Consider the following 26,603-nt stretch of genomic DNA (forward strand, 5'->3'; position numbering starts at 1 on the left):
CAATCGAATCGCAAATGGGCCTCGCGCCAAGGCGTTAATAAATAAAGACAACTCATGTTCGCTCACCCTTTTATGCAGCAGTTCGTTGCAATCCGCGCGCATCCGTTGCTGCTGATTTTGTCTCTGACTCGTCGCCGTCGTTGTACCTCCTCGATCGACTTCCCTGCCGATCGAGCTCATCATTTTTCTTTCGCCTGCGAATAGAAAGAAAGATTAAAGTTACGATCCTCCTCGAGATACGATGTTTCTTGCGTCAGAGAAAGCCGTTCGCAGGAAACGAAGCTCGGAGGAAGTCGCGTATTTCTGAGAGTTTCGTAACGAGCGAAAGGATATACGCGGCCAGAACTGTAGGAATTGTTGATATTTCTAAGAATTTCTTTCCCTCTGCTCGCGGGCTTGGACTCGAGCGAAAAAATTGTAATAACGAACGAGCAAATTGACTTTCTCCTTAATCACGATGATAGTCGTTTGTACTCGAGCTTCAAAGCGTCAGAACTGCCGGAACAATTTCCTCTCTCATTATATTCGTTATATATTCGAGATTTTGCAGACATTATAGAGCATTTTCAGCCACAAGTTTCAAAACTGTGAAACTTTATTTTCTTTTCGAATTAACATTCTAACTCTTTGGCGATTGTAAAGATAAAAATTATAGGCTAACTTTTGCTGAAAATTACACCGGAAAAACGAGAGATTGTATGCAAAAAAAAAAATAATTAAAGCTAACTTGTTATTTTTTGATTTCAAAGAATTATTGAGTTTTGAAACAATCATTATATATTTTTGTTCGGAAAGTCCGGCGAGTCATGGCTAGATTAAACGGCGATGGATCTGAAATGCTCTAAATCGTATGCCTGCAAAAATATTCCGCAGTCATTGCACATTGTAAAATGGAAAAGCACAGACTTTTGTCTAACGCAGAATATTGCGCACAACTATTGTACATGTACAATTGAATTCTACGACATACCGAGAAAATTCTTGGTGAACCATGGCATTTACGTTGCAAGAGAGAGACATTTCCTCTTGAGGATAGCATTTGCCAAGAGCTATCCTCCACATCTGTGCTCTCACGCGCTAAAGTTATTTTTACAATTTTCTTAATATTACGTCGTACCATCGGTGCCAAAATATTACAATTTCTTGGATTTAGCTTTCCCAGAAATTAAATTTCCCAGAAAAAAAATTTAATTAAAATTATACGAGTCAAATTTATTTAAAATATCCATCTCGCGTTTTAGAAACGGGGATGCTACAGGGAGAATTACGAATTTTTGCTTTTGGGCAGATGTTACGTGATATTCATGTAATATTACATAATCTCAGTCTGTATGTTTTATCGAAGCTGATATCGATTATACCTATCTTGGCGTAGTCGGATAGAGCATCGAAAGTACATGGGATTTCCATTATTTCGCGTTATGCATTAGACAGCGAATGGTATATACATTTTACCGAAACAATGCTGCACAAGGGATCCTCGAATAATTAACTCGACCGTTCGCTAAAATTCTCAAGCTAAATTTATATCCTTTTTAGACAGTTCGGCAATTTCGCGATTCAGAGCAGATGCTAAATCGCCGCTTAATCTCGTGAGTGTTAATCGTTCACATCTGAAAGCGAGGCTCTGTTCATCACTCTTAAGTTTGCTTGCACTGAATGTTCCAGACAAATCGGATTAGTTCAACTTTGAATATTCAGAAATGAGTATTTGCCATTGTAACTAAAAAGATGTAGCAAAGTAAAATTAGTTTTATCAATTATTCATATTATATTTTTTTAAATTCCATTTATGAGTATTATTGAGTAGAAGTTTACTTTCGAAAGAAGCTCATCGACGATCATTGTAACATTTTTCCGATATATGCATTCCATAAATTTATACTGAAGAAGGAAAAGAATTATTATTTGAAAAATTGTAGAAAGAATACCTTCAATACCTTGAATACCTTGAAAAATTTTGATTAATTAGCGCGCTAGAAAGCTATTAATTCCGCATAACATAAAGTATCTTGTATCTTGATCATCATTTCGTGCACAATATAGACATTGTATGCTCCGACATTATTTCCTACCAACATTATTAATTAATGTTTATTAACGATACATTTTTACGTACTTTAGACAATACGTAAGACAATTCACTTGCGGATGATATTCCAACTATTTTCCGATAAATTTGCCATCGCAAAAGTTATTCTAACTCGTATTACCAACAATATATTAATTGCGCCTTAACTATCTTCGAGTCCGCGAGAAAAGCTAAAGTTTCTCTTTCATAAAGCCGGATTTCCCAGATCGACAAAGTTGCCACAGGCGATTAATAGCTTCGCTGGTCCATAGGGAGAGAGATTCTCTATGAAAATCGGGAAAGTATCGGAGGACGGTACAAATAAATTACAGATTCTCTGTCACAAAAACGGAGAGGAGAACTTACTTGGGCTGTGCACGTGTATTTCGCTATCGCTGGGACTGGAGACGCGGTGATCGTTTAACGAAGCGACCCGCAAGTGCCCGACCGGACTGATCATTCGTTGAGTGGAATGACCGCTCGGTGACGCTAACCTCAGGTCTCTCATCTCGTTCCCGGTAACCCTGAAATTTGACGAGCAGGTCAATGTGAATCGATTCGTGGAAGACCGCTCGAAATGAAATAAAACGTTCCCGAAAAAAATATAAGGATTAAGAGAAAGAGGATTAAGTTCTTAAAATTGAGAAAGGGCGCTTTGTGAGATAGTGGCTCCCAAATCATGCCCTGGGAAGCTTAAACTTTTTCTGCGAACCGTCGCTAATTCAGAGTTATCGAGTAACGTCAAATAGATATTGAAAATTTCCGAATTCATATTTCGCGATTCTCATCTCAAGAGTATTATTTTCTAACGCATACGTCGTTGTAATATTTTAAAAACTTGACAAGCTAATTGCGGAAAAGTTATGAATGAAAATAAAATTAAGATAATATGGTTTAATTGACAAACATAATAATAGAGCAACCTTGAGAATGGTTTCGATTACGAGATCGCACTGTCCTTCGCGCGAGTTAGCTTTAATTGGTACAATTGCATATTACATAAGCTCGGCTATTTGGTTCCATCAGTTGTCAAGAACATACCGGAAATTTTAATAGATTGTGCATTTCATACTAAAATTACGACGCATTGTTATTTGCGCAAATAACAGCGGGTAATTAAACAACGACTACATAAACGCAAGATAATGAGTTACAGTTAAATAAGGTAGATAGAGAAAGAGAGCTAATCATTTAGATGAAAGCATGCACTATGGACTTTTACGGCGATTAACTCTTTTTCACATTTCAACGTATTAGCCAAGCGATTTTATAACAGTTTGTGCCATTAAAAACAGGATAAATGTGAGAGGCTGAAATATCTTCAACGTGTGATTACGCGATACTAGAATCATGTTTAGCCAAATTTTTTCAAATCCACACTGAGAAAATAATCTGGTTGCATTAATTACAAGTCTGGTAGATTCAGCCAGTATGTCTGTTGGAAAATGGACGACTCAGAATTCTTGTAGGAATTACCAGATAAATCTGATTAATTTCTTCCTGTTAAATTTACCAAATTTTCTGGTTAATAATACTCACGAGCACCAAGTCGTTTAAAATGTTTTCCATTTAATCTCAAAAGTCTGTTTAATATTTTGAATTCTAACAAGATTATTGGATAAATTCAATCCATATTATTGAATAAATTATTTTAAATTCAGTTAGAAATTAAACTGATAAACAGTGATGCAAGAAGAGGAAACACACAGCTCAAACACACACAATCAGAGAGCTAGCGTCCTCTTCCTGTCACTACTGCTCGTAAAAGAAAAAAAAAATATACTTTGGATTTAATGTGAATACTAGTTCTTTATATACATTTCATGGCAAATATTGAACGAGTTAAGTTGAGAGTGGCAAGCAAAGAAATTAATGTAACAAGAAATTTTATAGATCCAACCAGAAATACTAACAAAATCCTTATAGTAAAATCTATTAAACGTTCTAGTTATAAAAAATCGAGTCTTATCATGATAACTAGAAATTCTTGTTTGATTTAATCAAAATGCCTTCAATCATATACGTCTTGTTGTACAATCAAACGATTTTTCTCAGTGCAACATCTACAAAGTATCGACATTTAACTGCTTCTTGTCCCGTAATATTCCTACTCACCATCTCTCAAAGTAGCTAAACCGAGCGACTCGCGAAACACAACTAGACAGACTGGTCTCCGCTAATAAGTTTCCTTATTACAGAGCTTGACAGGAGTAGCGGTTTAATTATGGCGCGTCCCGAAACTTTGCCGTACAAATACCGATAAAGAGGGAAGGTTGCGTCTACTTACATGCCGGGACCCTTGACGATGTCGCCGTTGCTGACGGCCCTCAGCATCTGGGCGGAGGTCTCGCTATCCAGCTGCCTCATAGATGGTTGCTGCTGTGGATTCGAGCGATGGAGCGGAAGCGGCAGTTGCCGATGTCCGCTACCGGCGTTGCTTCTCGGTAACGGAAGAGTGGACACCGCCGTCGGTGGTTGAGTCAACGTTCTTTGAGGCAGATGAGACGTGCTGACGGCCCTAGGCGGAAGTGGATCTCTTCCTATCACGGACCCCGAGCCGGACGCTGCGAGAAAAAAATGTTCACGCTTGCGAAAATCGCGTCTTCAATTCTACATCTTTTCTTCAAAGACACGTGGAAGTGTGTAAATTTATAGTCATGAGATAATATTAAAACGTGTGGCGATTCAATTATTCACATGTATGTATTTTTATCTGCAATTTCTTAAAAAAGTCATAGATTAATATAAAATTGTATATTTGTCGACTTGCTTATGTAGGGTGTTGCTAAATTCGCGATAAATATTTTAATCAAAATCTTTGTAACACTTTAAGACGAAAATTCTAACATGAAAATGTCGAAGCTGTAATAGTTTTCAAATGGGAAAAGTTTAAAGATCACGAATGACAGGACTAGTTTCGCTCAGGGGTGGCAAAATGGCTAATAGTAAAGATGCTTCCATGAATCGAATGCTTTTGATATTGGTGAAATTATTGTGAAAATATTCAAGAATTTCATTAAAAATCGTGATCGTTAAACTTTTTCCATTTGAAAACTATTAAAAGCCTCGACATTTTCGTATTAGAATTTTCGTCTTAAAATGTTACAAAGAATCTGTCATTAAAATATTTATCGCGAATTTAGGAACATCCTGTATATTTAATGCAATTTTTCCAAGTCTTCTTAATTCTTAAAAATTGTAAATTTTTATATAAGTTATACTTATAATAATTGAACTTTACGCATGCCAAGAGCATAAGCGTTTTCTAGATCGCGACGAATCGGTAATCGAGTCTGTTCAGGAAATTCTGTTTGTCTCGCTTGAACAGAAAGGATTGGAAAAATATATGAGAGATCAAAATGGATATTGGATCGAATAAGAGTCTTTCGTAGATCGTAGTTCGCTCTTGGCGAATCAGCCGTTACGAGTTAACGATATGTACGCTTCGTTAAGATTTTACGATTATTTAAGCTCGAGTCGAATCAAATGCACTGAGAGATTCGCACAGAGTACAGTTAGTATCAAATTGAATTCACATGGACTATTTCTAAAATAATGACTCTTTGCATCGCGATAAAAAAAATTTTAAAACTTGTCAATATCTATAAAAATAATTTAATAAAAAAAATTTAATTTTGATATTTGCTTCTTCGCAATATTACTCCGTAAATTTTATATAGTAAATTTTATATAATTTTTAAGAATTTTATCTCAACTTTATATTTTTCAGTTTTTAGTCCGAAACAAAATAAATCTAAATGTACGAAATAATCTTTATTCTACGTCCAAATTCAATCGAGTCTCACGCTAGCAGATTCCTCCGGATCAATTGCCGGATCCGTTATGGGAATAGTATATGGGGAGCAGAATAGACAGAACGGGAGATAGAACGGAAGCGCACAATGCTTGGGAGCGATGGTGAACCATCGCGTTTGAAAACAGGCCGACGAGACGGAGCGAGGGGAAGGGAAGGAAAGGACAATTTATCGGGCGCAATTAAGTCAACGTTCGAAAGCAGGCCAGCGCGGTTACGCAAAGCTCGGGATTGCGCTTACGCTAGAGACAGGCTCCACGTTACGCATCGAGCCGGTTGCGATTCCCTTTTTTCTCTCACGTCGCCTCGTAACGGGCAGGTGTCTAACGAGATGTTTGCGCGAACAGGTTTTCCGGAATAGATGCTGGAAATCAAACGGTGGCAAGTCGATCGTCGATCGTGGATGAAAATCGGCGGCAATCGCCCGGAATTGGATCGATGCGGAATGCGGATCGGGAATCACCCCGCGAAGAGATTCGCGACGCGCTACATCCGCGTTTATCGCGTTTTCCGTCGATCGGAATCGTAATATCTGTCGTGCGGCTTTGCGATTGTTCACGCTTAAACTGGCATTCACGCTCAAACTGTCGTTGGGAATGCAAACGACTCGGCGCGATGCCATATGGGCGCAGCAGGGAACTCCTCTCTCGTACTTTACGCATAATAGGCGGTATTCAATCTGCAAAATGTATGGACCGCGATAACGCGCAGCCTCTCACCCTCTCTCTCTCTCTCTCCTCTTCTCATCCGTACGTGTACGTGATAAAGACATCGCGTTCGTTGAAATTTCATTCTGTCGATTGAATCATGTTTTAATTAAAATACAGTCTTTTTATATTTGTCGAAGCGCAAACTTTTAATCTAGTTTACGCAGAAGCAGAAATATGTGAAAGTTTTTAAATATATAATGCATCCTGATGCGTTATACACAATATATAATTCTTGCGTTCGTTTTAAATCAAAGATGATTCCCTTCATTTATGAGTTCTCGAAAATAAATCTCGGTACGATATTTATAGAGTTTGCCATCTTACCTGTCACGATCTCGGCTATGCAATTGAGAAATTCATGAGCAATAAAGTTGAAATGAGGCTCTTATTATGCATCAAATATTACGTAATGTAATAACTTTATTAACGAGAAAAGCGTTAGAACGATGAAGGATTTCGGAAGAGAGTGTCTGTGAAAATAATCAACGAGTAAACGAGAAAATCCGTGGACTTTGGAGAAATTATAACTGATTGTTCTCTTGTAGTTTTGTTCCATGATACTCCGCGAATTATAGTTCTCTTTAAAATTATTATTATCGCAATTTTATTTTAACACACTTTGATGGAGCTATCTTGTAGCAACGATTAATTTAATATTTTTTACATATGAATATTGGACGAACGTTATATTTCAAATTTTGCATCGTGTGTATTCTTATATCTAGATATTCCTTCGGCAATATTTATGTACATACCATGTAACATTTTTTCTTTTTTATCAGACGCGCCAAGTTTCTTCGTAAACTTTTCAATTCAGTCCGTGAAACTCGAACTCGCGAGGACGCTCTCTGGGTAATATTGTATTATATACTGACTGGCCATGGACAATCGGATAGGTATGTGACTGCGGAGATCGGCGGAATGCGTGACGACGTATCCGGGATGCCAGTGATTTGCGCGAATTCATCGTCGCAGATTCGTGCACGCGAACAGGTCGACTTTGCGAGATACGTATCGATAACCAAGTCGCGACATGTGTCGCGCAATTCGATTAAGATTCGACTTGTTCCTTATTTTCCTTGCGCAATCATGTTTCCAGTTTCTCGGCTTTCGCGATCGGAATGCGGATGGTCAATCGATTGCCATCGTCAGCGATTTCAATGAGTCTTGAGCATCCGTCAAAGGATGTTGCAATGTAAATTGATTTTAATAAATTCTTCTTTTTTCAGATTTATCTTCGTTATCTTACTTACACACACGAATAAATATGTATAAAAATAATTTTATTATATGTCTCTCTTTCTGACTTATTTATAAAATATTTCTCGAATATATCATATTTCCAACTATTTGAAGTCAATCAATTTCTTTTAATTTTGCGTTATTTTAAAGTTCAAATTCAAAAATCTTTTCCGATTAGAATCGGCGATCAAAATGACTGCAATTTTTACTTGGAAATTTTAACAGTAAAATACCGCTAATGCGATTATTCTATTGGCGCAAATTTGATAAAAAATTTTTAAAGCATTTTATGTTTAGAATATCTCCTTTTGGAAAGACTTCCCCCTCTAGTTCTTTTCTTAAATATAATATCAGTGTTTTTCTCTTTTTATTTTATAATATAATTGCGAAAGTTTTGACCTAGAATTAATTATATTTGAAAATTACATTCAAACTAAATAATATATTTCGAACTATTCCCGTGCGATGAGAATTATAGCCATTCGGAATATTCAACAATGTGCACGACATCGAAAATATATAGATAATCCGAAACAAGAGAAGAGAGAAATAATTTATAATAGATATTTGTGCAATCGATCATTGATAATCCTTGTACCAAACATTTCACAGTTCTCGCGAATGTAATTAAATCTATAAAATATAGTGAACAACGCGATAAAACTTAATGTATGTGTCGGTTGAACCATTGCAAAAGTCGCACGGGAAACATTAGATAGTATAACGGATTGAATCGCCTAATTTCACTATTTTAGAAGAACGGATCTCGCGTTTCGCGGCATTATAAATTTGCAATATGAGAAAATTGTGCAAATTTCGTGTGATTTAATTAAATCAGATGGAATTTATATGAATTACAATTACCGAATTTAGCGCAAAATTTCACCGCGAATTGTACACAGTTTTGAAAAAGAATCAAAAGAATTCAAGGCAACGATTTCATCTCTCGCGTTTTGCACGCAAATATAGGTGTGCCACTTGGCATCGAGCGCAGAAGAGATCAAGGTGCGCAAGCAAACGAGAGCCGTTATTCGCACGCATACGGGGTGTCCGCGAATTTTCAGGTACGCTTCGAATCGCGACAAATCTCTCGTCTCTTTTCATCTTCATTATAATATTATAAATTACTACAAATTATATGAATCATAGATATGAGACGAGACAATTTCGCGAAGCGTTTCGAATTGAAAGGGGGTCTAAGCTACGAAATTGCGCTTTCCCGCGGTAGAAAGGGAAAAGCGGGATAATAAGGGCGTTTCATGGAATCTCCGGCTGTGCGAAATGCACGGGGATTAAAGCAGAGGTTGTTCACCCCGAATGTTCATCCCAAAAGGCGACAAGGGGAAGAACGGGGATTGGGGAGCTTTCTATGGGGATTTAATGGCTGGCGTCGCGACGTCGAAAGAGGCGTCAAAGGGTCGGCGAAGCGACGATGAACGGATCCGGAAGGGCGCGGATATCGTCTTCCCGGATCGAGTCTGGCTTTGAATCGCTCGGGGGGAATTATGGGAAAAGAGTGGTTCCTTCGACAGCGGTTAATGAAATTCGCGAAACCTTGCAATAATTGGGAAAAAAACATGACGAGTGGATGACGGTTTGATTTGTAATTAAATTTATAGATTTATTTAGATAAGCCATGTTTGGCTTTTTACGTTATTTCCAAATGACATATTTATCAGCAATTTCCATTAATCCGAATATCAGATATACCTCGACAATTAATCCAATTACCTAATCTAAATTCACCGATTATTTAATAAATTATAAGTTTGCTTTGCAAATTATACTTGAATATTTCTCCTGGAATAATTTTCAACTTTTTTATATTTAAGTTTACTCTAGGTAATCTATAATTCCCGACAGAATTCGAGATTGCTATTTATCCATGTATCGTATATCTTTATATTTATACATGTACATGTTTCTGTATTTTAATATTTCAGATATATTTCCTGAATTATAGGTAAATTAAAAAATAGAGAAAAAATTCTGTTCCAAACTATATATATATATAGATGAAGAAAACTTGAAAGATGGCTTTGCGTGAAGCAAGCCTGACAAGATTGTCTACCGTTCGACTCTCTTATCACGCTGGATCGCCCGACGGTGAAGGTAAGCGAGCGTGCGCGTATCTGGAAGGATGCTGGATAAGCAAACAGAAATAGATCGTGGCGACGGCGGGAATGCACTCCAACGGTCATTTGTATCGTCCTCGACCTGTTGCTGTTACGGTCGGACAAGGGTGTTGATTTTTTTTTTTCTTCCCCGACGTAGCCGACTGGACCGTTACCTTCGCGCGCGCGGGGCCGTCCTCCTCTCGTTTTCCCGCCGTTATTACGACAGAATGGAAAAAGAAGGACGAAGAAACGACAATCTAGTGTGTGCCCGGGTGTAATAAATATTTCACACCCCCGTGGAATTTCTCGAGCGCGCGCTTGTTTCCTCGCGGCACTTTATCCGCATCCCGCGCGATATCCTCGCCGCAACATATATAAAATAGAATCGTACCGTCATACGTCTCCGTTAGAGCACTGCCGTGAAAAAAAAGTAGCGACGCCTGAAATGAAAAGAAACATCGAGTTCCGTTGCGAAATATTTATCTGAAAAATTCCCGACGTAATGATGTACTTATTTCCTCGGATTCGATTTTAATTAAATTTCAGAAGACTGCATTAGAAATAAATTGGCAATTGCGCAAGGAAAAGTATCGTATCTTTTGGTAGCGTTCGTCACATTCTATTTATTACGGCTTATTTTCATCTTGTCAAATATCTGGGATAGCCATTATTTTATGATTAGAAAGTAAAGGAAATTTTCATTATTCTCAGTTTCTCCAATCCCCAGGATATTGACTGCACAATATCATTTGATCAAATGAGATTTTGTCAACTTATTTTACATTAATAATCATTATGATTTCACCAATAATGACTTGTCGCGCGAAATGACTCGCGTTTGCCTCTAAACGAAGGGAAGATACCCCGATAAGCCAATAAGAATAAATGAATATCTTGTCTGCAGAGGAACAATTTAGTAAAACTCGCGGATTAATCGCGTTGCCGAACAGTGCAACTATCGCAAACTTGATTTGCCGCAACGTGATTCCCGGTGCGGATTCATCTCCCGCGTCGGAACCACTCGCCGTCCTCGTCTTTCCAAGCTCCGCCGCAATCTTGCCACTATGATTATGGTAGCAAGTGGCCACACTATGGCTACAGGCACGAGCGTCGACTCGACGCCGAGTAACGGGATCTGTAGTGATCAAGTAGGTCAAACGACTCGGTATCGTCGCTTTGTCTCTTCGACCGAGTACCTCAAGGTTCGAGACACATCGTGAACTTTAAACGAAGCACGTGTACGCGAGCGGACTGAAGAATTTACTTTATTAACAGGCATGTAATGCGAACGACGACCTTTTTTTGTACATCAATAGAGAACGTGAATACGAGGTGTAATGGTGGAATAAAGCGCGTGTGTTCTGAATTAAAAAGAAACTCGTCGACCCAGCGGACGATTGTCGCAATTGTCGATAACACCGACTCCATATCGCTCTAATAAAGACGAGAGTTGATGTTACTAAATGTCGATTTAAGATATTCCTTCGGAAAACTGGCATCAAATCTCTATCTAAATTCCATCGAGGATGGGATGAAATTAACATTGTAACTCATTACCTAGATTTTGCAATAGATATTAGTTTTCTTTGGTTTGCACAAAGATGCTTGCGAGTTAACGCGAATAGAAATTAAGATCGCGATAGGAAGTTGTTGTAAGAAAATCATTCTAGTAGAAGGGACTTGGAATTATACACAGTCGGGAGCTGTCTAATGACGCTTTTTGCCGACAGCGTAAACTCAAAGCGCAAAAATTGTCGCCCAAGCGATCGATGCATTTTCGAGTTAAGTAAGTCGTCCTTTAATTTTATGAACGGATCGCAAAAGGTCGTTAACTGATGGACGACCGGAAGGTAACGCGGCGTCATGGCTGTCGATCGATAAAGTTCAGTTTTAGCCTTTTCTCGTCGACGCGCGGTCTCGAGTTTCAATGAGAAAACTCGGGGGGGGTGGAATTAAATATCGCCATTTTCTTCACGGTGACTATTAAAGCGGAAGGTATAATAATCGCCAAGAAACGTGGAATAAAGTGTTACGGTCCGCTAATTCCAAGACCAATCATCTTCATCTCTTATCGAGGACACGAAGAGATATTTTTGCCACGCGAAGGTTAACCGCCCAAGCGGAAATGTAATTTAGCATAGCGATGAACGCGTCGATATATCCGTTAGCGATCCAGTTAACGATCGCGTGGAAAAAGGGACTACGTCGACAAACGTGAAATCTAATACGAGTTCAACAAACTGGGCCGTTGGCTTTTTCCTCGTGTTTCGATGTTGTTGCGGACAACTTCTTATCGTTTCTCAATTTCCCGGTCTCCCCGACATCGCGATCAGAGAATGTCAGGTGCAAATACGTCTTCCTGTCGCCCACGTCCGCAAAATTGTGTCACCGGTTTTTTATCTCCAAGTCTTTCGATGAAAATAGATGCTAAAGATATTCTTCCTATATAATTGCAGCTTATATGGAAAACATTAGAAAATTTCAGATCTATATTTCGAATTTCCGCGATAATTGTCGGCACCTTGACATGCAAGGATCGGACGCGAGTGATTAAAATAACGGTACACGAAGAAAAATCGCGTTCTGCATCGCTCTTTAAATTCTACCGCATTAATGGTTCGCGTGTTCACAGCCCAATTGACATGCTCGGCAAAAAGATTCCGTCGCGTGGCCACCTATTCATCAGTGACATACCTTCTTTCAGATGCTTCAGATGTTGGCAACAATCGTCCAAGGTAAAAACTGGAAACGGGACACGATAAATACCATGTTGCTTTAAAGTGGATAAAGTTGAAATATTTGCTGAAGCGATCGGCAAAACATTTATTTCTTTCTCTTTCTCTCTCTGCTAATACTCGAGGAATGAAAAATATTGAAAATGTAGTTTTGTCGATTTTAATCCCATCGAAATAATCCAATGGTAGCATCTTTTTTGTTCTTAAATTAAGAATGATGTAAAAATGACATGAAAAAATAATTTGCTAGAATTAATCATACTGGTCGAGTGCTTCTTTTAAAAATTATGTATTATCAAATTGATGCGATCAAGTATTTATCGTGAAAATAGCCACCGTTACTTTCGTTCTCGTCGTCAGATGAGGTCAATTAAGAAAGAATGCATATCACTTTAAACTGAAAATAATATTAAAACTTGATTTATAATAAATGTATGATTTTAAACGTGAAATAAAGCTGCAAGCTTTGCGAAAGGTTTAATCAAATATTTCAATAGATGGAAAAAATTTCTAGTTGGAGTAATGATCTTCACCTAAAGGTGTCCAAATTATTTAGATATGCGAAAAGATAGGCAGAAATCACCCGGACGTGAAAAGTATTCCGTCAAGTTCCTAGATACAAGCAGATAGCGCGGGTCGTTAAGCCAAATATTTGCCTATATTGATCCATAAATCGACAACTGAATTTAACGACGGTAGATGCGATATCGAGGGTTAACACGGAGTCTTGACACGTGTGTCCTCGCGTACGACGGTCGCCGCGATTCAATGATCGAAAGTGCCGATACTCGAGTAACGGTACTCGGCGAGAGGAATGCCTCCTACGTATCGGGAAGGATCAGCGCGGATAAACGACCCGGACTCGTTCGAAGCCCGCGAATGAGCCCGGGCTCCGAAATGTACTCGTATCCCCGTCCAATCACTCGGTAATCCTGGCTACGATCTTGTCGCGACGATCGATATCATCGCTCAACGATAATTCTGACGGTGTTTCAGCGCTTCGAGAAACCGAAAATATCTTGTGTCCCGACGTGTCGTTTTTCGAAAAATCGAGGAAAACCCTCCTCCGATAATATTGAGGATTCCGAAGATTCAAGGGACTCCAACTTCGAAATTAAAAGCTTTCGGGAGAGAGACAGAATGTTCCGATGTTGAATGGGACGCGATTAACATTTTGGTCTCTCGACGTTTTCTTTTTCGGGCTCTCATCCGCGGAAAGAAACCACTCTGTTGCGCGCGCGACCCTGATTTGCGTCACCTCGTGAATTATTCTTGGACTCCAATTTATACACGCGGGCACCTTTAACTTCCCGCGGATTAACGGCTTGCCGCCCCTTGTCTCTTGCCCCACCTCGTCTGGTGATTTTAATCGAAGTTCGCAAATTATCTCACCAGCCACGATAAACGTTTTAATACTGAACTTTGTCTGTCTACGTGGAATTCGAAGAATGTCTCGCATTAACGAGATCTCGGGAACGAACAAGCAAAGATTCCAAGTGATTGGAATTAAAAAGATCCGTGAAAAAACCGAAATTGTGTGTTTTTCTCCAACGATGTCATTTTTGCATTAAATTGCAGTCCAAGTTTGCTTTTTTCTCTCTCTCTCTCTCACATTGACAATTTGGTACATTGTATACTAATGATCTATTTGATATATAGTAAATCTGATTGTGAAATGGGAAATCGATGAAAATCGAGTGTCGCACTTGAATTAAATTATACGTTTAAACGTATTAAATTAAACGTATTAAATTACGTGTCAGAATATCACGATTGCAACTAATAACGTAATTCCAATTCAATTATCTCAGTCCAAATATACCTGTACACCATCGAGGCTTGCGAGTTTCTCATAGTCGAGCAATAACACGCAACATACGTAAAACCATTAGCTTTCTCACGTCGATATTTCATTCTCGACATAACATTCTCGACAGTGAAGGGAAGGTGCGACATACATAATGCATATACGATATACCATAAGTCTCAATCTCTCGCTGTAATTGTCATTAATGCAGAATCATACATATTTATACAATGAAAACCGCATATTTTGAAAATAAATGAAAACCGACCGCCAGTCGTTATATAGTTCATATTCTCACGTTAAGTCATTTAAAGAGCGATTAGAATGAGATATGCAGAGATTGCATATATTATATTATACGTACTGTATTTGCCGGACCAGCAGCTGCCGCAAATCAAACCGACTTTCCCGCCCATCTTCCTCGCGAATACGAGAGCAGCTATCGAAAGGACCTCGCTCCTTGCCGTGAATTTTATTAGCGGCGTGATCGACGTACCGTCGAGCCACGTGCCTGTCATGGGCACCGATTGCGAACTATCCTTGTCCGCCTACAATATCGTTCGTATCCCAAGAATAAATCGTCGAGAGCAAATATCAGCGACAAAGGGTATCCTTTGATCGATTGACGCAAACAGTTTAAATCAACAATCTTGCTTCCTCAAAAAATCATTCGCGCGATTGCATTCAATCGGTCGATTACTTTCCAATACAAAAGACAAAAAGTCGCGAAACTGATGTACGTGAAAATTACTCTCGCAATATTTTCATAATTATGCAATTTTAAAGTGTTCCACGTACACGTTTTAAAAATTACGATATTCTTTGAGATTGACGAATAAAAATCTCGGCTATACACATTTTTTACATTTATAATATATTTTATTAGATAATGAATCTTTTTCCTGTATATTTATTTAATATTTAAATATATTCTCAAAAGAAGTCGAAAATATTTTTAGACATATGCGTTTCCCTCAGAAAAAAATTTACAATTTAACCGCAAACAATCTTGAAAAAAATTTCAAAATAAAAATTAATTATTTCAAAAGCCAATACAATAAGATTGGCAGATTTTGTGCGATCGTTCTGTCAGCAAAGGCGACAAAGTATCAACAAACGTTAAAATATCGATTAATACGAACTGTCACGAATTTATCAGTTTATTGAATTAGCATAAAACTATCGAATTAACTATTCGTCAGAAACGGAAGCTGTCAATCTAGTCGAATTTTTCATTTGAAGTTTTCTATATAGTTTTTCTATATACCATCCCGTTTATTGCTATGAATTAAATACACCAGAGTCTATTTCCATATAAATGTAATATCGCTCCAAATGAAAGGCAATAAAATTTATGGCATAACATATTGTTTTAATAAGACAAAAAAAATAACGTAACGTTATTTTTTAATAAAAAATCCTGATGAAAGTATACATAGTAATATATACAACTATCAAAATTAGAAAGATAATCTTGGATGTGCACACGCGATATAATAATTTAGTCATAAAATCAAATTAAAATGTTTATTTTTTAATTTTATTTAAATTTCTAATATTTTTAAACTTTATTTTATCGCAATGTTTTTTTATTCCAAGAATACGCGTCGCCATATGCGAAAATTTTATTGTCATCATTCTACTATCAGATTTCAGCAACTTAACACCGACGTTTATATACTTCAACTATATGTTGTCGGCGTTCCTCTACTTATTTTAAGACACAGCGAAAACTATTTCGCCCGTGAAATATTACGCTCACGAATTTTATCTCTTTTTCTCGAGAACGCATAAAAATTATCCGGACGCTTCTTACATCACGTCGCGTGCGCTGTCATCCTTAACAAGCATCGCGCATCTTCCTTAAAATGTCACGACCTCGAGTGAACTTTTAAGACGATCTCACAGCTCGCGTGTCTTTTCGCAACAGCTCTCCGATTTTATATCCGGGAAACCTCGCGAGGAGCTCTCGGCGAGAATTCTCGTTAAAATCCAAACACGAATGTTCATGCCTTAAATTACACACGCGTCACGCAAATACATATGTCACTTGCACTTGTCTACCTTGCGTAAAAATGCCAAAAATACATACGTACGCGTGAACGGCTAACACAAAGTTCGCGACGATTTCGATTAACCGATCAAGTAATTATACGCTTGTTATGCGCGTACTCTCTCTATAAACGACGATCTACGCAACCATATGATCGTGATCCGCGCACCGATCGATGCGGACTGACACGCGTTCGCGTTCACGAGGCACGCGAGACACGAGAGTCGCGTGGAACCGCGTGGAGCGCCACCGACTGACTGACTGACTGACTGATCCACGGGCCGCTATCATCCGACTGGACAATCCAGATACCCAGGTTATCCGTCTGACCAGTCTCTCTCTCTCTCTCTGAATCTGATTAAAAGGTCCTCGCAACCGGAAACTGTTGCTTCAATGATCTGACAGTCCAATGTAAAAGACAATTTCAAATATGAAGAAATATGTGTACAATTTTTATAATGGTAACCTTGCTTTTAATTTGATTCTGAATTATATATAATTAATATAATTTTATTCTTGCCATTTCTTTTTAGAAGATTTTATTTATGTTAGAAAGAGGATTTTTGCATAGTTAATGTTAATTGAAGCGATGATTTTCTAAACTGTGTTATTGCTTTTTAATAATTAAACATCGATAGCTGAAATGATATAAATAAAGATTGGTAATTGGAAATTGATAAGCATCGACATTGAATAAAGTCATTAGGAATGTTTGTGAGAACACCGCGTAATATAATAAATTAATTGTGTTTATTAACTTTTGTTAATTTCAGAAACTTTATTTCTTAATCAGTAGAGAAGCGATAAGACTCTGATAATATAACAATATATTTCATAAAGTTCTTGGAAAAAATACCGATATCGAATGAACGAAATACCTCGATATCTTAGCAAAGTTATGCGTTTAAGCTTCATTAAATCTCACAATTTCGATTTCATACTTGGCCAGCTTGGTACCTTTAATTAAACGTTTCCGATAACAGATAGATTATCGCGGCTTTATTTCGCGTCTCTGTGTGACATATCGCACAGTCTGTCAAAAATAAAATGTTTTAAATGTCACGTGTGACACTCTGTTGTAACTTGATATAGCGTTGTTTTATTTCATTTGGCTGGATGCGCGATTATTTAATCAAGATCATTATTCTCCCTTTCACATTTGATGACTCTTGCAACGAGCAATTAAATACGAAATTGCATCACTAGCATTTCCCTCTATCTTTATTAATATAATTATTTCTTCATTTTTATTATCCTTTTAAAATTACGATGTTTATTTTTCACTTCAATCATTTTATATATTAGTACAAAATTAATTTAAATTTAATTAAATACACACTTTTCTTTTGCATAAGACTTAAATGAAAAATTCTCCGATAAAGAATAACTTGTGGTGGATATGAAATTACTTCTTTCTTATCGAAAATTTGACGATTATATATATTGCATATGTAAGAAGCGTTCTCTATAATTATGTTTTTGTATGATTGATCATTCTTTTCGCGAGATAGTTGATTTTCCTAGCTTGAAATGTGATAAATGAGCCCTCACGCTTGAACACGTTACGGCTTACACGGACAATAAAAGTTTGATTTTTCACCGAGGTCAATGGCAGCCAATCGATGAGGTAAACCGCATTACCAAAGTGTCAATCACAGACGCGTTGCGCCGGCAAGAGAAGCTTTGGGGTAGTTTAATTGTAAAAATATTTCATTTTCACGTGTCTCTGACTTTTCCCGATGCGATGATATTTAGTAGTATTAAAAATAAATGTGATACGCTCAAGCACATTTTGCGGGGATAATAAAAGGAAATAAAACTGATGACAAATTCTGATAAAATGCCTTACAACATGTTTGCTTTCTGTGAAATATTAGATCTTTTTATAAATCTATATCAAAATTATATCGATGATTTTCATGCTCGATGAAAAATATATCGACGCGTGTTTGCGTTAAATTGTCGCAATTATATTTGGTATCGAAAAGCTTCAGATAATCTGAGATTAAATATACAGCTCCGTAACATCTTGTTCGAGTTTCTTTTGTCCTTCTCAATCAGACGAATCAAACATACATGTAGCATATTCGATTCCGACCCGATATTATCCCGTCAGGAATCAATTCCTTTGCGGTTTCAGCCGAAAACCCTTTTCTTTCTCTTTCTCCGGCTCCTTATTAATTCCACGAAATCTGGGATCCGACGGACTTTAATTATGGAGTATCCCCTCGTGTTCGACACACAAGAAGGACGAAAAAATTTCTCACGCGATGGCAGGCACGTAATCGATCGGCACAGTCAAGGGACCGCGAGAGAAAAGAGTTCCGTCCGCGAGCGCGCCTTCTCCCTCGTTGATATTTAACGATTCGCGAGGAATCGTAGCAACCAACAGGCGAGCCGCGGATATCGCCCGCGGCTCTATAGAACCTATCCACTTCAAGAGGCCGCGTCATTCGCCCATGTTATTGAACCCGACATAAAGTGCAACGAACAAGTCGCCGACGACGACGACGATGTCGACGGTGCACTTATGGCGTCATTGCTCTTCGCGGACGTAGTTACGATAATGCGTTCGCTGCGTCAAATAACGTTATGCGACGTTGCAACGACTTTCCACCTGCCAATAGACCGTGCAAAGTCGTTCCATTGTCGAGGAAGCTGTTTCTGAGTCGGCTACAAGCGCTGTTCCGCTATTAAAGCTGGTGACGCGCGAATGGTATGACGGTTGGAGAACATAAAGATCACCTCGACAGGCCAGCTGTCACTCGAGTGAGCCTTTTAGCCGAAAGATAACATTACCTCTCGGAGGAAAAATTAATTTTAGCGGACAAAGTTTTCCGAGAAGAAAATTAATTAAGGCGATTAGAGCGTCCTCGATTAATCTCCGGACGTGTCGGTGTACGCGATCAAACGTTTAATCGCGTAAGTAACGATCGGCTTTTTTACGCCACAATTTTTCCGCAGGGAATAATAATAACGGATAATTAATCATGCTACAGTCACATGAATTTTATATATTTCATGTTTTTTTTCATAAATTTCACGAATCGAGAAATAAAATTGTAATCTTCCTCTCTCTTTTTAAGAAAGAAGAATATTTTTTAATGAATGGAAAAAATGTATGTCTCTCTCTTGGTATTCTTAGCTTTTACTTAAACACTAATTTTATGATCTGTTTGTCAGATATATTTTTACCATTTGATCAATTTGATTCTCGCTATCATCTGCTCATCAGAAATGAATTTAAGTATTTAGGATTGCTAAAGATAACGTCTTGGATATATCATTATCCATTTTTCGTTTCATTTATTTTCAGTCGCATCTTTTTGTACAATTTATATGTATAACACGGAGTTATATATATGTACATATAATCTTAATAAATGCTTAAAGTAGTACGACAGAATTTCTTAGTTAATTGCATAAATTTCTTTAGGTTATTAATAATGTCGTTGTTAATGGCAGTCGCTGTATTTCTTAAAAACAACTTTATTTATTATATAATCTTTCGCTCGATCGTAAGAGATATTTTATAAGAGAGACTTGAAAGAGCTATTTAGAACTCTGTATTGCATATTGGCGACAATAAATTCTAGCAAATCGCCTAGACTGCCGAATTAAACGATATTACGTATAATAATGACGTATAATAATTTTATCGATATCAACCTAAAAGCCTAAATAATTCAACATTGATATCACGCAGATTATGCGTGAAAGTGAGATCCTGCAAAATCATGTAGGAATCAATCGAAAGATTATAAAGGCTGTCTAGCACTTTCGACAAAGAAATGTTATCCTTATAATAATAATAATAATAATAATAATCATGACTTGTACTTACATTACGAATCAATTAACTGGCATGACTTAAGAAATAAGTAAACGAAAAAAAGAATTAAATAGAAAACATAATCGTCTTGGATTACATCAATATTTTCGGCGATTGTATGATGTAAGTCTTAGGTGATAAATATTTTAAGAATATACATGCACTCATACGTACACACGTACATACACGCGGTTGCATAATTACTCGCGGTTTTCGCCATAATTTCGTAACAGCACAAAATTTACGATCTCATTGTCATTTATCTATTTTATTATACAATGAGAACCAGATGTTTGCGTTATCAACCATGACTAATAATTGCAGCAAATTACGACGAATCATTCTATATTTTTATCTCGGAAACGCATTCACTCGTACACGCACCAGGCCGTGTTCCAATTCGCATCAATTATAAAACTTTATTCGCGTCGTCCAAAATGATATTTGCGTCATTCAAATCAATTCTCAGGTTCAATAAATTGAAGAGAAATCGTGAATAAATATAAACTATAGGTTACACACACGGCCTGGTCCACAATTACAAAGAAGCGGCTTGCATCGCTGTGTCCGCAAACGCAGGTACATTTGGTAGCGAGAACATTGTGTTTAATCCTAAAGAGCTCTGGCAAAATCATTACAATTTTTTATTTTTAAACAATCGAACGAATGAAAAAAGTTTCAAACAGTGAAAATTTAATTGCCTGCACAAATAAATTCTTTTTTGTAAAGAGCTATCGATTGCTTGAATCACTAACAATAAATTAAGAAGGATGACAGATGTTTTATAAAAAAAAGAAAAAAAATACGAAAATTAAGATTACACGGGAAAGATAAATTACAACAAATTTCTATTACACTTATAAGATATAGGCTGAAAAAATATACATGTGGAAGCGTATTCCTTACAGCTTCTCTCCACTATTTAGGATTAAACATCTATCGCACAAGATCCGTGGTCGGGACGAGAGGGCCGGCCGGTCGTGCGGCGATTTGGAACACGACCTCGTACGGTCACTGCCTGTACACCCCAGCATGGTTGAGGAGCCACTCACCTGCAGCCCGTTTACACGGTTCCTGCCGCTTGATCGGCATCTTCGTCGCCAAAACGTCGCATACCGCCGCGGTATCGATCGGCTTTACGATAACGTCTACCTGCCCGTTGTCGATCTCCATCGTCGGGATCGTCGTCATCATCGTCGTCGTCGTCGGCGTCATCGTTGTCGTCATCGTCATCGTCATCGTCATCGTCATCGTCATCGTCGTCGTCGTCGCCGTTGTCGTTGTCGTCGTCGTCGTCATTGTCGCCGTAACGACGACGAGTCTGGAATCGGGAGCTTCTCCAGATTGTCCCGCGATCGGCAACCCTCGCCCCGAATCCGCCATCGAGGTGCGCTGCTGCTCCTGGAGTAAGCAGGCGCTCGATAACAGGTCCCATTGGCGGAGCTTCTCTCGGTCGAGCTCGAACGACGTCGCGGACATTCGGACGTCCGGGTTCGAGCGAGCCGGGGGAAGGTTGCCGTCCTCTAAAAAATGATTCCTGCGATCCGACACTGCGGTGGACTTGCGGTAGGCCTCGTTCTGCGGATCCCACACGTAGCCGCCCGCGCCTACTCGTTCCATCGAGGCTTCATAAGCGACGACGTCGTCGTCGTCGTCGACGACATCGACGATATCATTACTCTCGATCGATCGTTCTCGCCCTTGATCCTGTTTCACTCTACGTTTGACTCGCGGCTGCTCGCCACCCGACGATTCTTCCCTGCGTAGACTGACGCTGTCGTTCACGTAAGTCGCCCCTCGGGTGACCTTACTACGTGATTTAATGTCACCGTGCCCTCCAGGTCTCGGCGGACTGTCCAGATTATCCAAGGATCTGGCATTCCGCAGGCTCACTCTTCTTAGGCTCTCGCGCCAGAGACTGTCCTGCTCCCAGGGATCCTCGGTATGGAAATTATCGTCGGTCGTAGTGCCATGATCGTCGGATGACGGCAGATTCTGCAGCGTCGCTTCGATCTGGCTGGTCGAGGCCGCTGAAACCGCCGTCGCCGCCGCTCGGTTAGCTCGGTTTCGTTGCTCCACTAAATTTTGCAGACCGACGTCGTCGAGTAATCCCTCTAGAGATCTCGACCGGCGATGAGACGTTTGCGCGACGTGCGTCGCTTCGGTGTTATCGATGCTGCCCGGATCAACAGATTTATCTCTAAGACCGTGGGGATACAAGTTTCTGGCTTCGGGCAGCGATACGTCTGGCAGCGGATCGGTAGACTTTACTCGACGTAGCGTATCGGCCTCGTAAAAGTTACGTTTGTCCACGAGGGCGGCCTTGTTGTCGCCCAACAATTGGCAAGTTGTACGTCTCAGCTCCGCGGCGATGCGTCTGGCCTCGTCTATATCGTCTACTTGAATCTGCCGCGGCATCTGTCGCGCGATCGGATTCACTATACGACCGATGTCGTTACGCTTGTTCAAAGCAACGGCAGCGTCGTCCCTCTGATTGTTGAGTTGAGGTAATCGCGAGGTATGACCGATCGTTGGCTTGGCGAGCTCCATGTCGCTCGCGCTGTTGACATTGGCTTGAAGATCGGAATAGTAATACGGCGCTCCCGATTGATCGCTCTGAGTACGCTGTTCGCCCACGTTCGGCAAATACGACTGTTGCAAAACGGGATTAGCAGCTTGCGGCATCGGGCTGGGATAATGACTCGAGTCCTGGCTGGAGGTCAATCGATGATTCGGCAGCACGTGTCGCACGCACGTGTCGTGACTGGCGGACCTCGAGTGACACGAGAACCTCCGTTCCGTGTACGCGCTGGCGCGATTCACCGAAGACGCGAACGCGTTGACGGCGGAGTGCATCGAGGATTGCGCGCTGGCGGGCCTTTGGCAAACCATGGACGCAGAGATCGACGCCGCAACCGACGCGTTCGAGTAACTCGAGTCCCTGCTGTGAGAAACTGGCAGCGCGTTAATGCTCTGCGACGCGCTCTGCATCCTGTCGCGCGATGGCAGTTCGTCGCTGTCGGGTCGGACTGCCGGCGAGCCGCGAAGCGGCGAGAAACTCGCAACGTTCTCGTAATGCGCGTCGCAAGTGAAAGACTGCGAATGCTGATGAGCAGGCGGTAGATCGGATACCCTCATGGACGGTAAACTACTCGCTGAACCGGTCTTGTTTTTACCGGAATAATCGAATGGCCGGTCGAGATTGCTGGACATTAATTTCATCTTTCTCGACAGATCTTGACACGTAGTCTTTTGCAGTTTATCGACCACCAGCATGTTCTCGTTAAACCCGTAAATGCTGTTGTAGCTCAGATCCTTCGCGTAGAGATCCACGTTGAACGCATCTCGAGCCTGTAATACCTCCAAGTATTGATCGAGGTCGAAGCTCGTGCCGTCAAAACGACTTCCCAACGACTCCAACTCGTCTAGACTGTCCAAAACCTCGCAAACATCATCGCTGACGGGTCTTCTTTTCAGTTGTCTGTGACGCGCTTCCTCCTCTGGATTTCTAAGTTCGACTGAATCACTTCCGGATGCACTCTCCAGTGATATTCTGCTGTCTCTGAAAGTGGAGCTGATGGTTGCGTCGGAAAATCTTGACGGCGGTCTGTGCGTCTCCACTTGACCCATCGCTTTGTTCCAAGACTTTGGAGAATCGCGGTTCAACGAATTGTCTTTCGTCGTCACCACCTGAGGCGACATTTTCTTCATTTCTGACTCCTGCATATCTAGAGAATCTAAATCGTCTAACGGCGGCGGTGAGGTTGGTATCGGCGGCGGAGAAACCAATTCACTGTCCGATGAATCATGTAATTCCGCAATCATATTGCGACTGGCTCCCAAGTAGTAGGAAGCTGGTCGAAAGGTGTCGGACAAACTGAAACGCGGATGCCGCGGTGCGTCTATAGAATCGAGATCCTTGGATGATTCGTCGTCGGCGTCTGAACTGTCGGATTTAAGCGCCGTCAAAATATCGGGCAAATCGCTTCTGGAATGAAACGACGTCTCATTCTTCTTTGTCGAGGATGTTTTATCATTATTTTCCTCTTCTTTCTCGGATAACTGACTTACCTCCATATATACCGGTTCCATCTTGTTGTCCGACACGCAGACAAATTCATAATGAGATGTGTCTAGCGTGGAATAATCACCAGAATCGTGCTTTACGCTATCCTCATTTGGTGCCAAAAGAGAACGATTCATCCCGTTCTGCGTCATCTCCACGTACGAGCTCTCCTCGTGTTCTAGGTTGGCAAATAGGCTTTCCATTATCTTGGGATTCGGCCTGTCGTCGCTATTCGGATCTAGAATAGCCTTTCTGGGAGACATAGGAAGATAATGATCCTCATTGTTAATGTCGTCCTGCTTCGAAATAGCAATGATCGGGTCGATATCATCGGGGAATTGATCGTCATGCGTTAACAGAGATTCGGTCATACTTGTTCTGGCACAATTGGAACTTGAGATAATGTCTAAATCATCGGATGGCACACATTGTTCAGTCAGACTGTCCTTCGAGCTGGTCATCTTGCTCTGAGATTCATCAAAATTTTGCATTTGCATACTGGTATAGAGGATGTCTGCATCGAAACATTGCGCAACGGCTTCGTCTGCTTGTTCGTTGTTTTCCTTTTCGATAAATTTTCCATCGTTTCGACGTTCCGCATTATTGCCAATATTATACCGTAACGTATCATGATCTTCGCAATGTTTTGATTCTCGCCGCTTCTCACACTTTTGCCGATTAGTCTGTTGTGACTTTCGTTCAAAATCCGCTAGGAGATCTTTGACCGACTTGTTACTGTCAGTCGAGGCTTGCTTAGCGTGTCCCTCTTCTACGCTCTTGTGCTTGGAAACGTTCTCCGAAACGCTCGAATCACCCAAAGCGAAGTTACGTATGACGGACGAGGTCTTGTTCGCGCAATCGAGTTTCGAAACGTGAGCTTCGGTTGCCTGCAGCGGCGACACCTTCAACGGCTCCTGCATAGACAACATCATTGTGGCGGGACTGGCGTTGTCCATGTTCATTTCGAAGGACCTGATTCGGCATTGCACTAGATTCATGATCTCGGACTTTTCATCCTCCACCTTTGGTGACGTCGCGATTTTCTTAGGATTAATATACTGATAAGAGAATTCTTTGATAACTTTACTCTCGTCGATACCGGGATCCCATTCGTCGATATCGTCCTTGGCGTCCCACTGTACGTTCTTCCGTTCGTGCCAGGACTCGCTGCTGCGATATCCGCGCATATTATCCGATTTGTTAATCTCGATCTTGCTGACGGCTTGTTGTCCATCGAATTGTCGCTGGTCGTAGCTGTAAGCGGTCGACGTTTTCAGGATTCCCAATGGCTTTTTCGAACTCTTGTGCTTGACCGCAGAATTCTCATACGTGGTCTCCGGATCCGATCTTCTGGGGGACGACCGCTTATCCATCGTCGACGGCGCATACGCGTAATCGTTTCTCATCAGCGGCGGGAAGCTCACCTCATCGTAACCCGCGTCCGGCGGTATGCCGCCCGCGCTTCCACTCGAATTCGTCTTGCGAGTGTTAAACGCTTGCAACTGAGACGTCTGATTAACGCTCGTGCGGCCGCCGGAGGATATCGTGACATCCTGGACGGTCGACGTCATCGCCGATGACCGGTCGTGCCGGGGGCTCCTTCCTGCATGCGGGGGTCTGCGCGTGCGCTTCCTCCGGACATCTCCCAGCTCTAATTCGTTCATTACAAAACACAAAGACACGAGTAACGTTCGTTACTTACGAATGTATATGAGAAAAAAGAGATATCTTTTTTTTTTTAATTTATACATTCCCTTTTCTATACCCATTATACAGATCTAAGCCAGCTCGCCAAGCGCGATAAGGACATCGAAGATCATTGCATTAATCAGCAAAAATGTACCGTTAATATATATTTTAATTATTCATTATTTTAATTAATAAAATTAGAATATCTTTTGAAAAATTATGTGTATATAAAAATAGAGAGAATATATCTTTTGACATGTATTTTTATATATTTCTTTTTTTTATTATTATATATATATACATATTTGATATTGATTAATTTGTAAAAAAGTTTCACATCTCGGAAATTTAGGATCGAATTTTAAAGCTGTTAAATCGATGGAATTTTTCAAATAAATAAATGTATTAAGGATAAGAATATTTTGATGCGTGCAATGATCTCGATAATCGACTGATTGATTTTGCGG

At 40.0% G+C, this 26,603-nt stretch overlaps 1 protein-coding gene across 1 annotated transcript in view; it reads right to left on the reverse strand.

Moving 5' to 3' along the window:
* LOC105249670 overlaps positions 1-26,603 on the reverse strand; it is a 115,963-nt gene that overhangs the window by 18,181 nt on the left and 71,179 nt on the right. The window contains exons 11-14 of the mRNA XM_011255302.3: positions 21,434-26,098; positions 4,359-4,635; positions 2,438-2,595; positions 67-194 (exon numbers count right to left, since the gene is read on the reverse strand). Of these exons, the coding sequence (XP_011253604.2) occupies positions 67-194; positions 2,438-2,595; positions 4,359-4,635; positions 21,434-26,098 (5,228 nt within the window). The remainder of the gene's footprint in view (positions 1-66; positions 195-2,437; positions 2,596-4,358; positions 4,636-21,433; positions 26,099-26,603) is intronic.

The sequence above is a fragment of the Camponotus floridanus genome, unplaced genomic scaffold (genome assembly GCF_003227725.1).
Source record: "Camponotus floridanus strain SB8 unplaced genomic scaffold, Cflo_v7.5 scaffold1, whole genome shotgun sequence".
Classification (NCBI taxonomy): Eukaryota; Metazoa; Arthropoda; class Insecta; order Hymenoptera; family Formicidae; genus Camponotus; species Camponotus floridanus.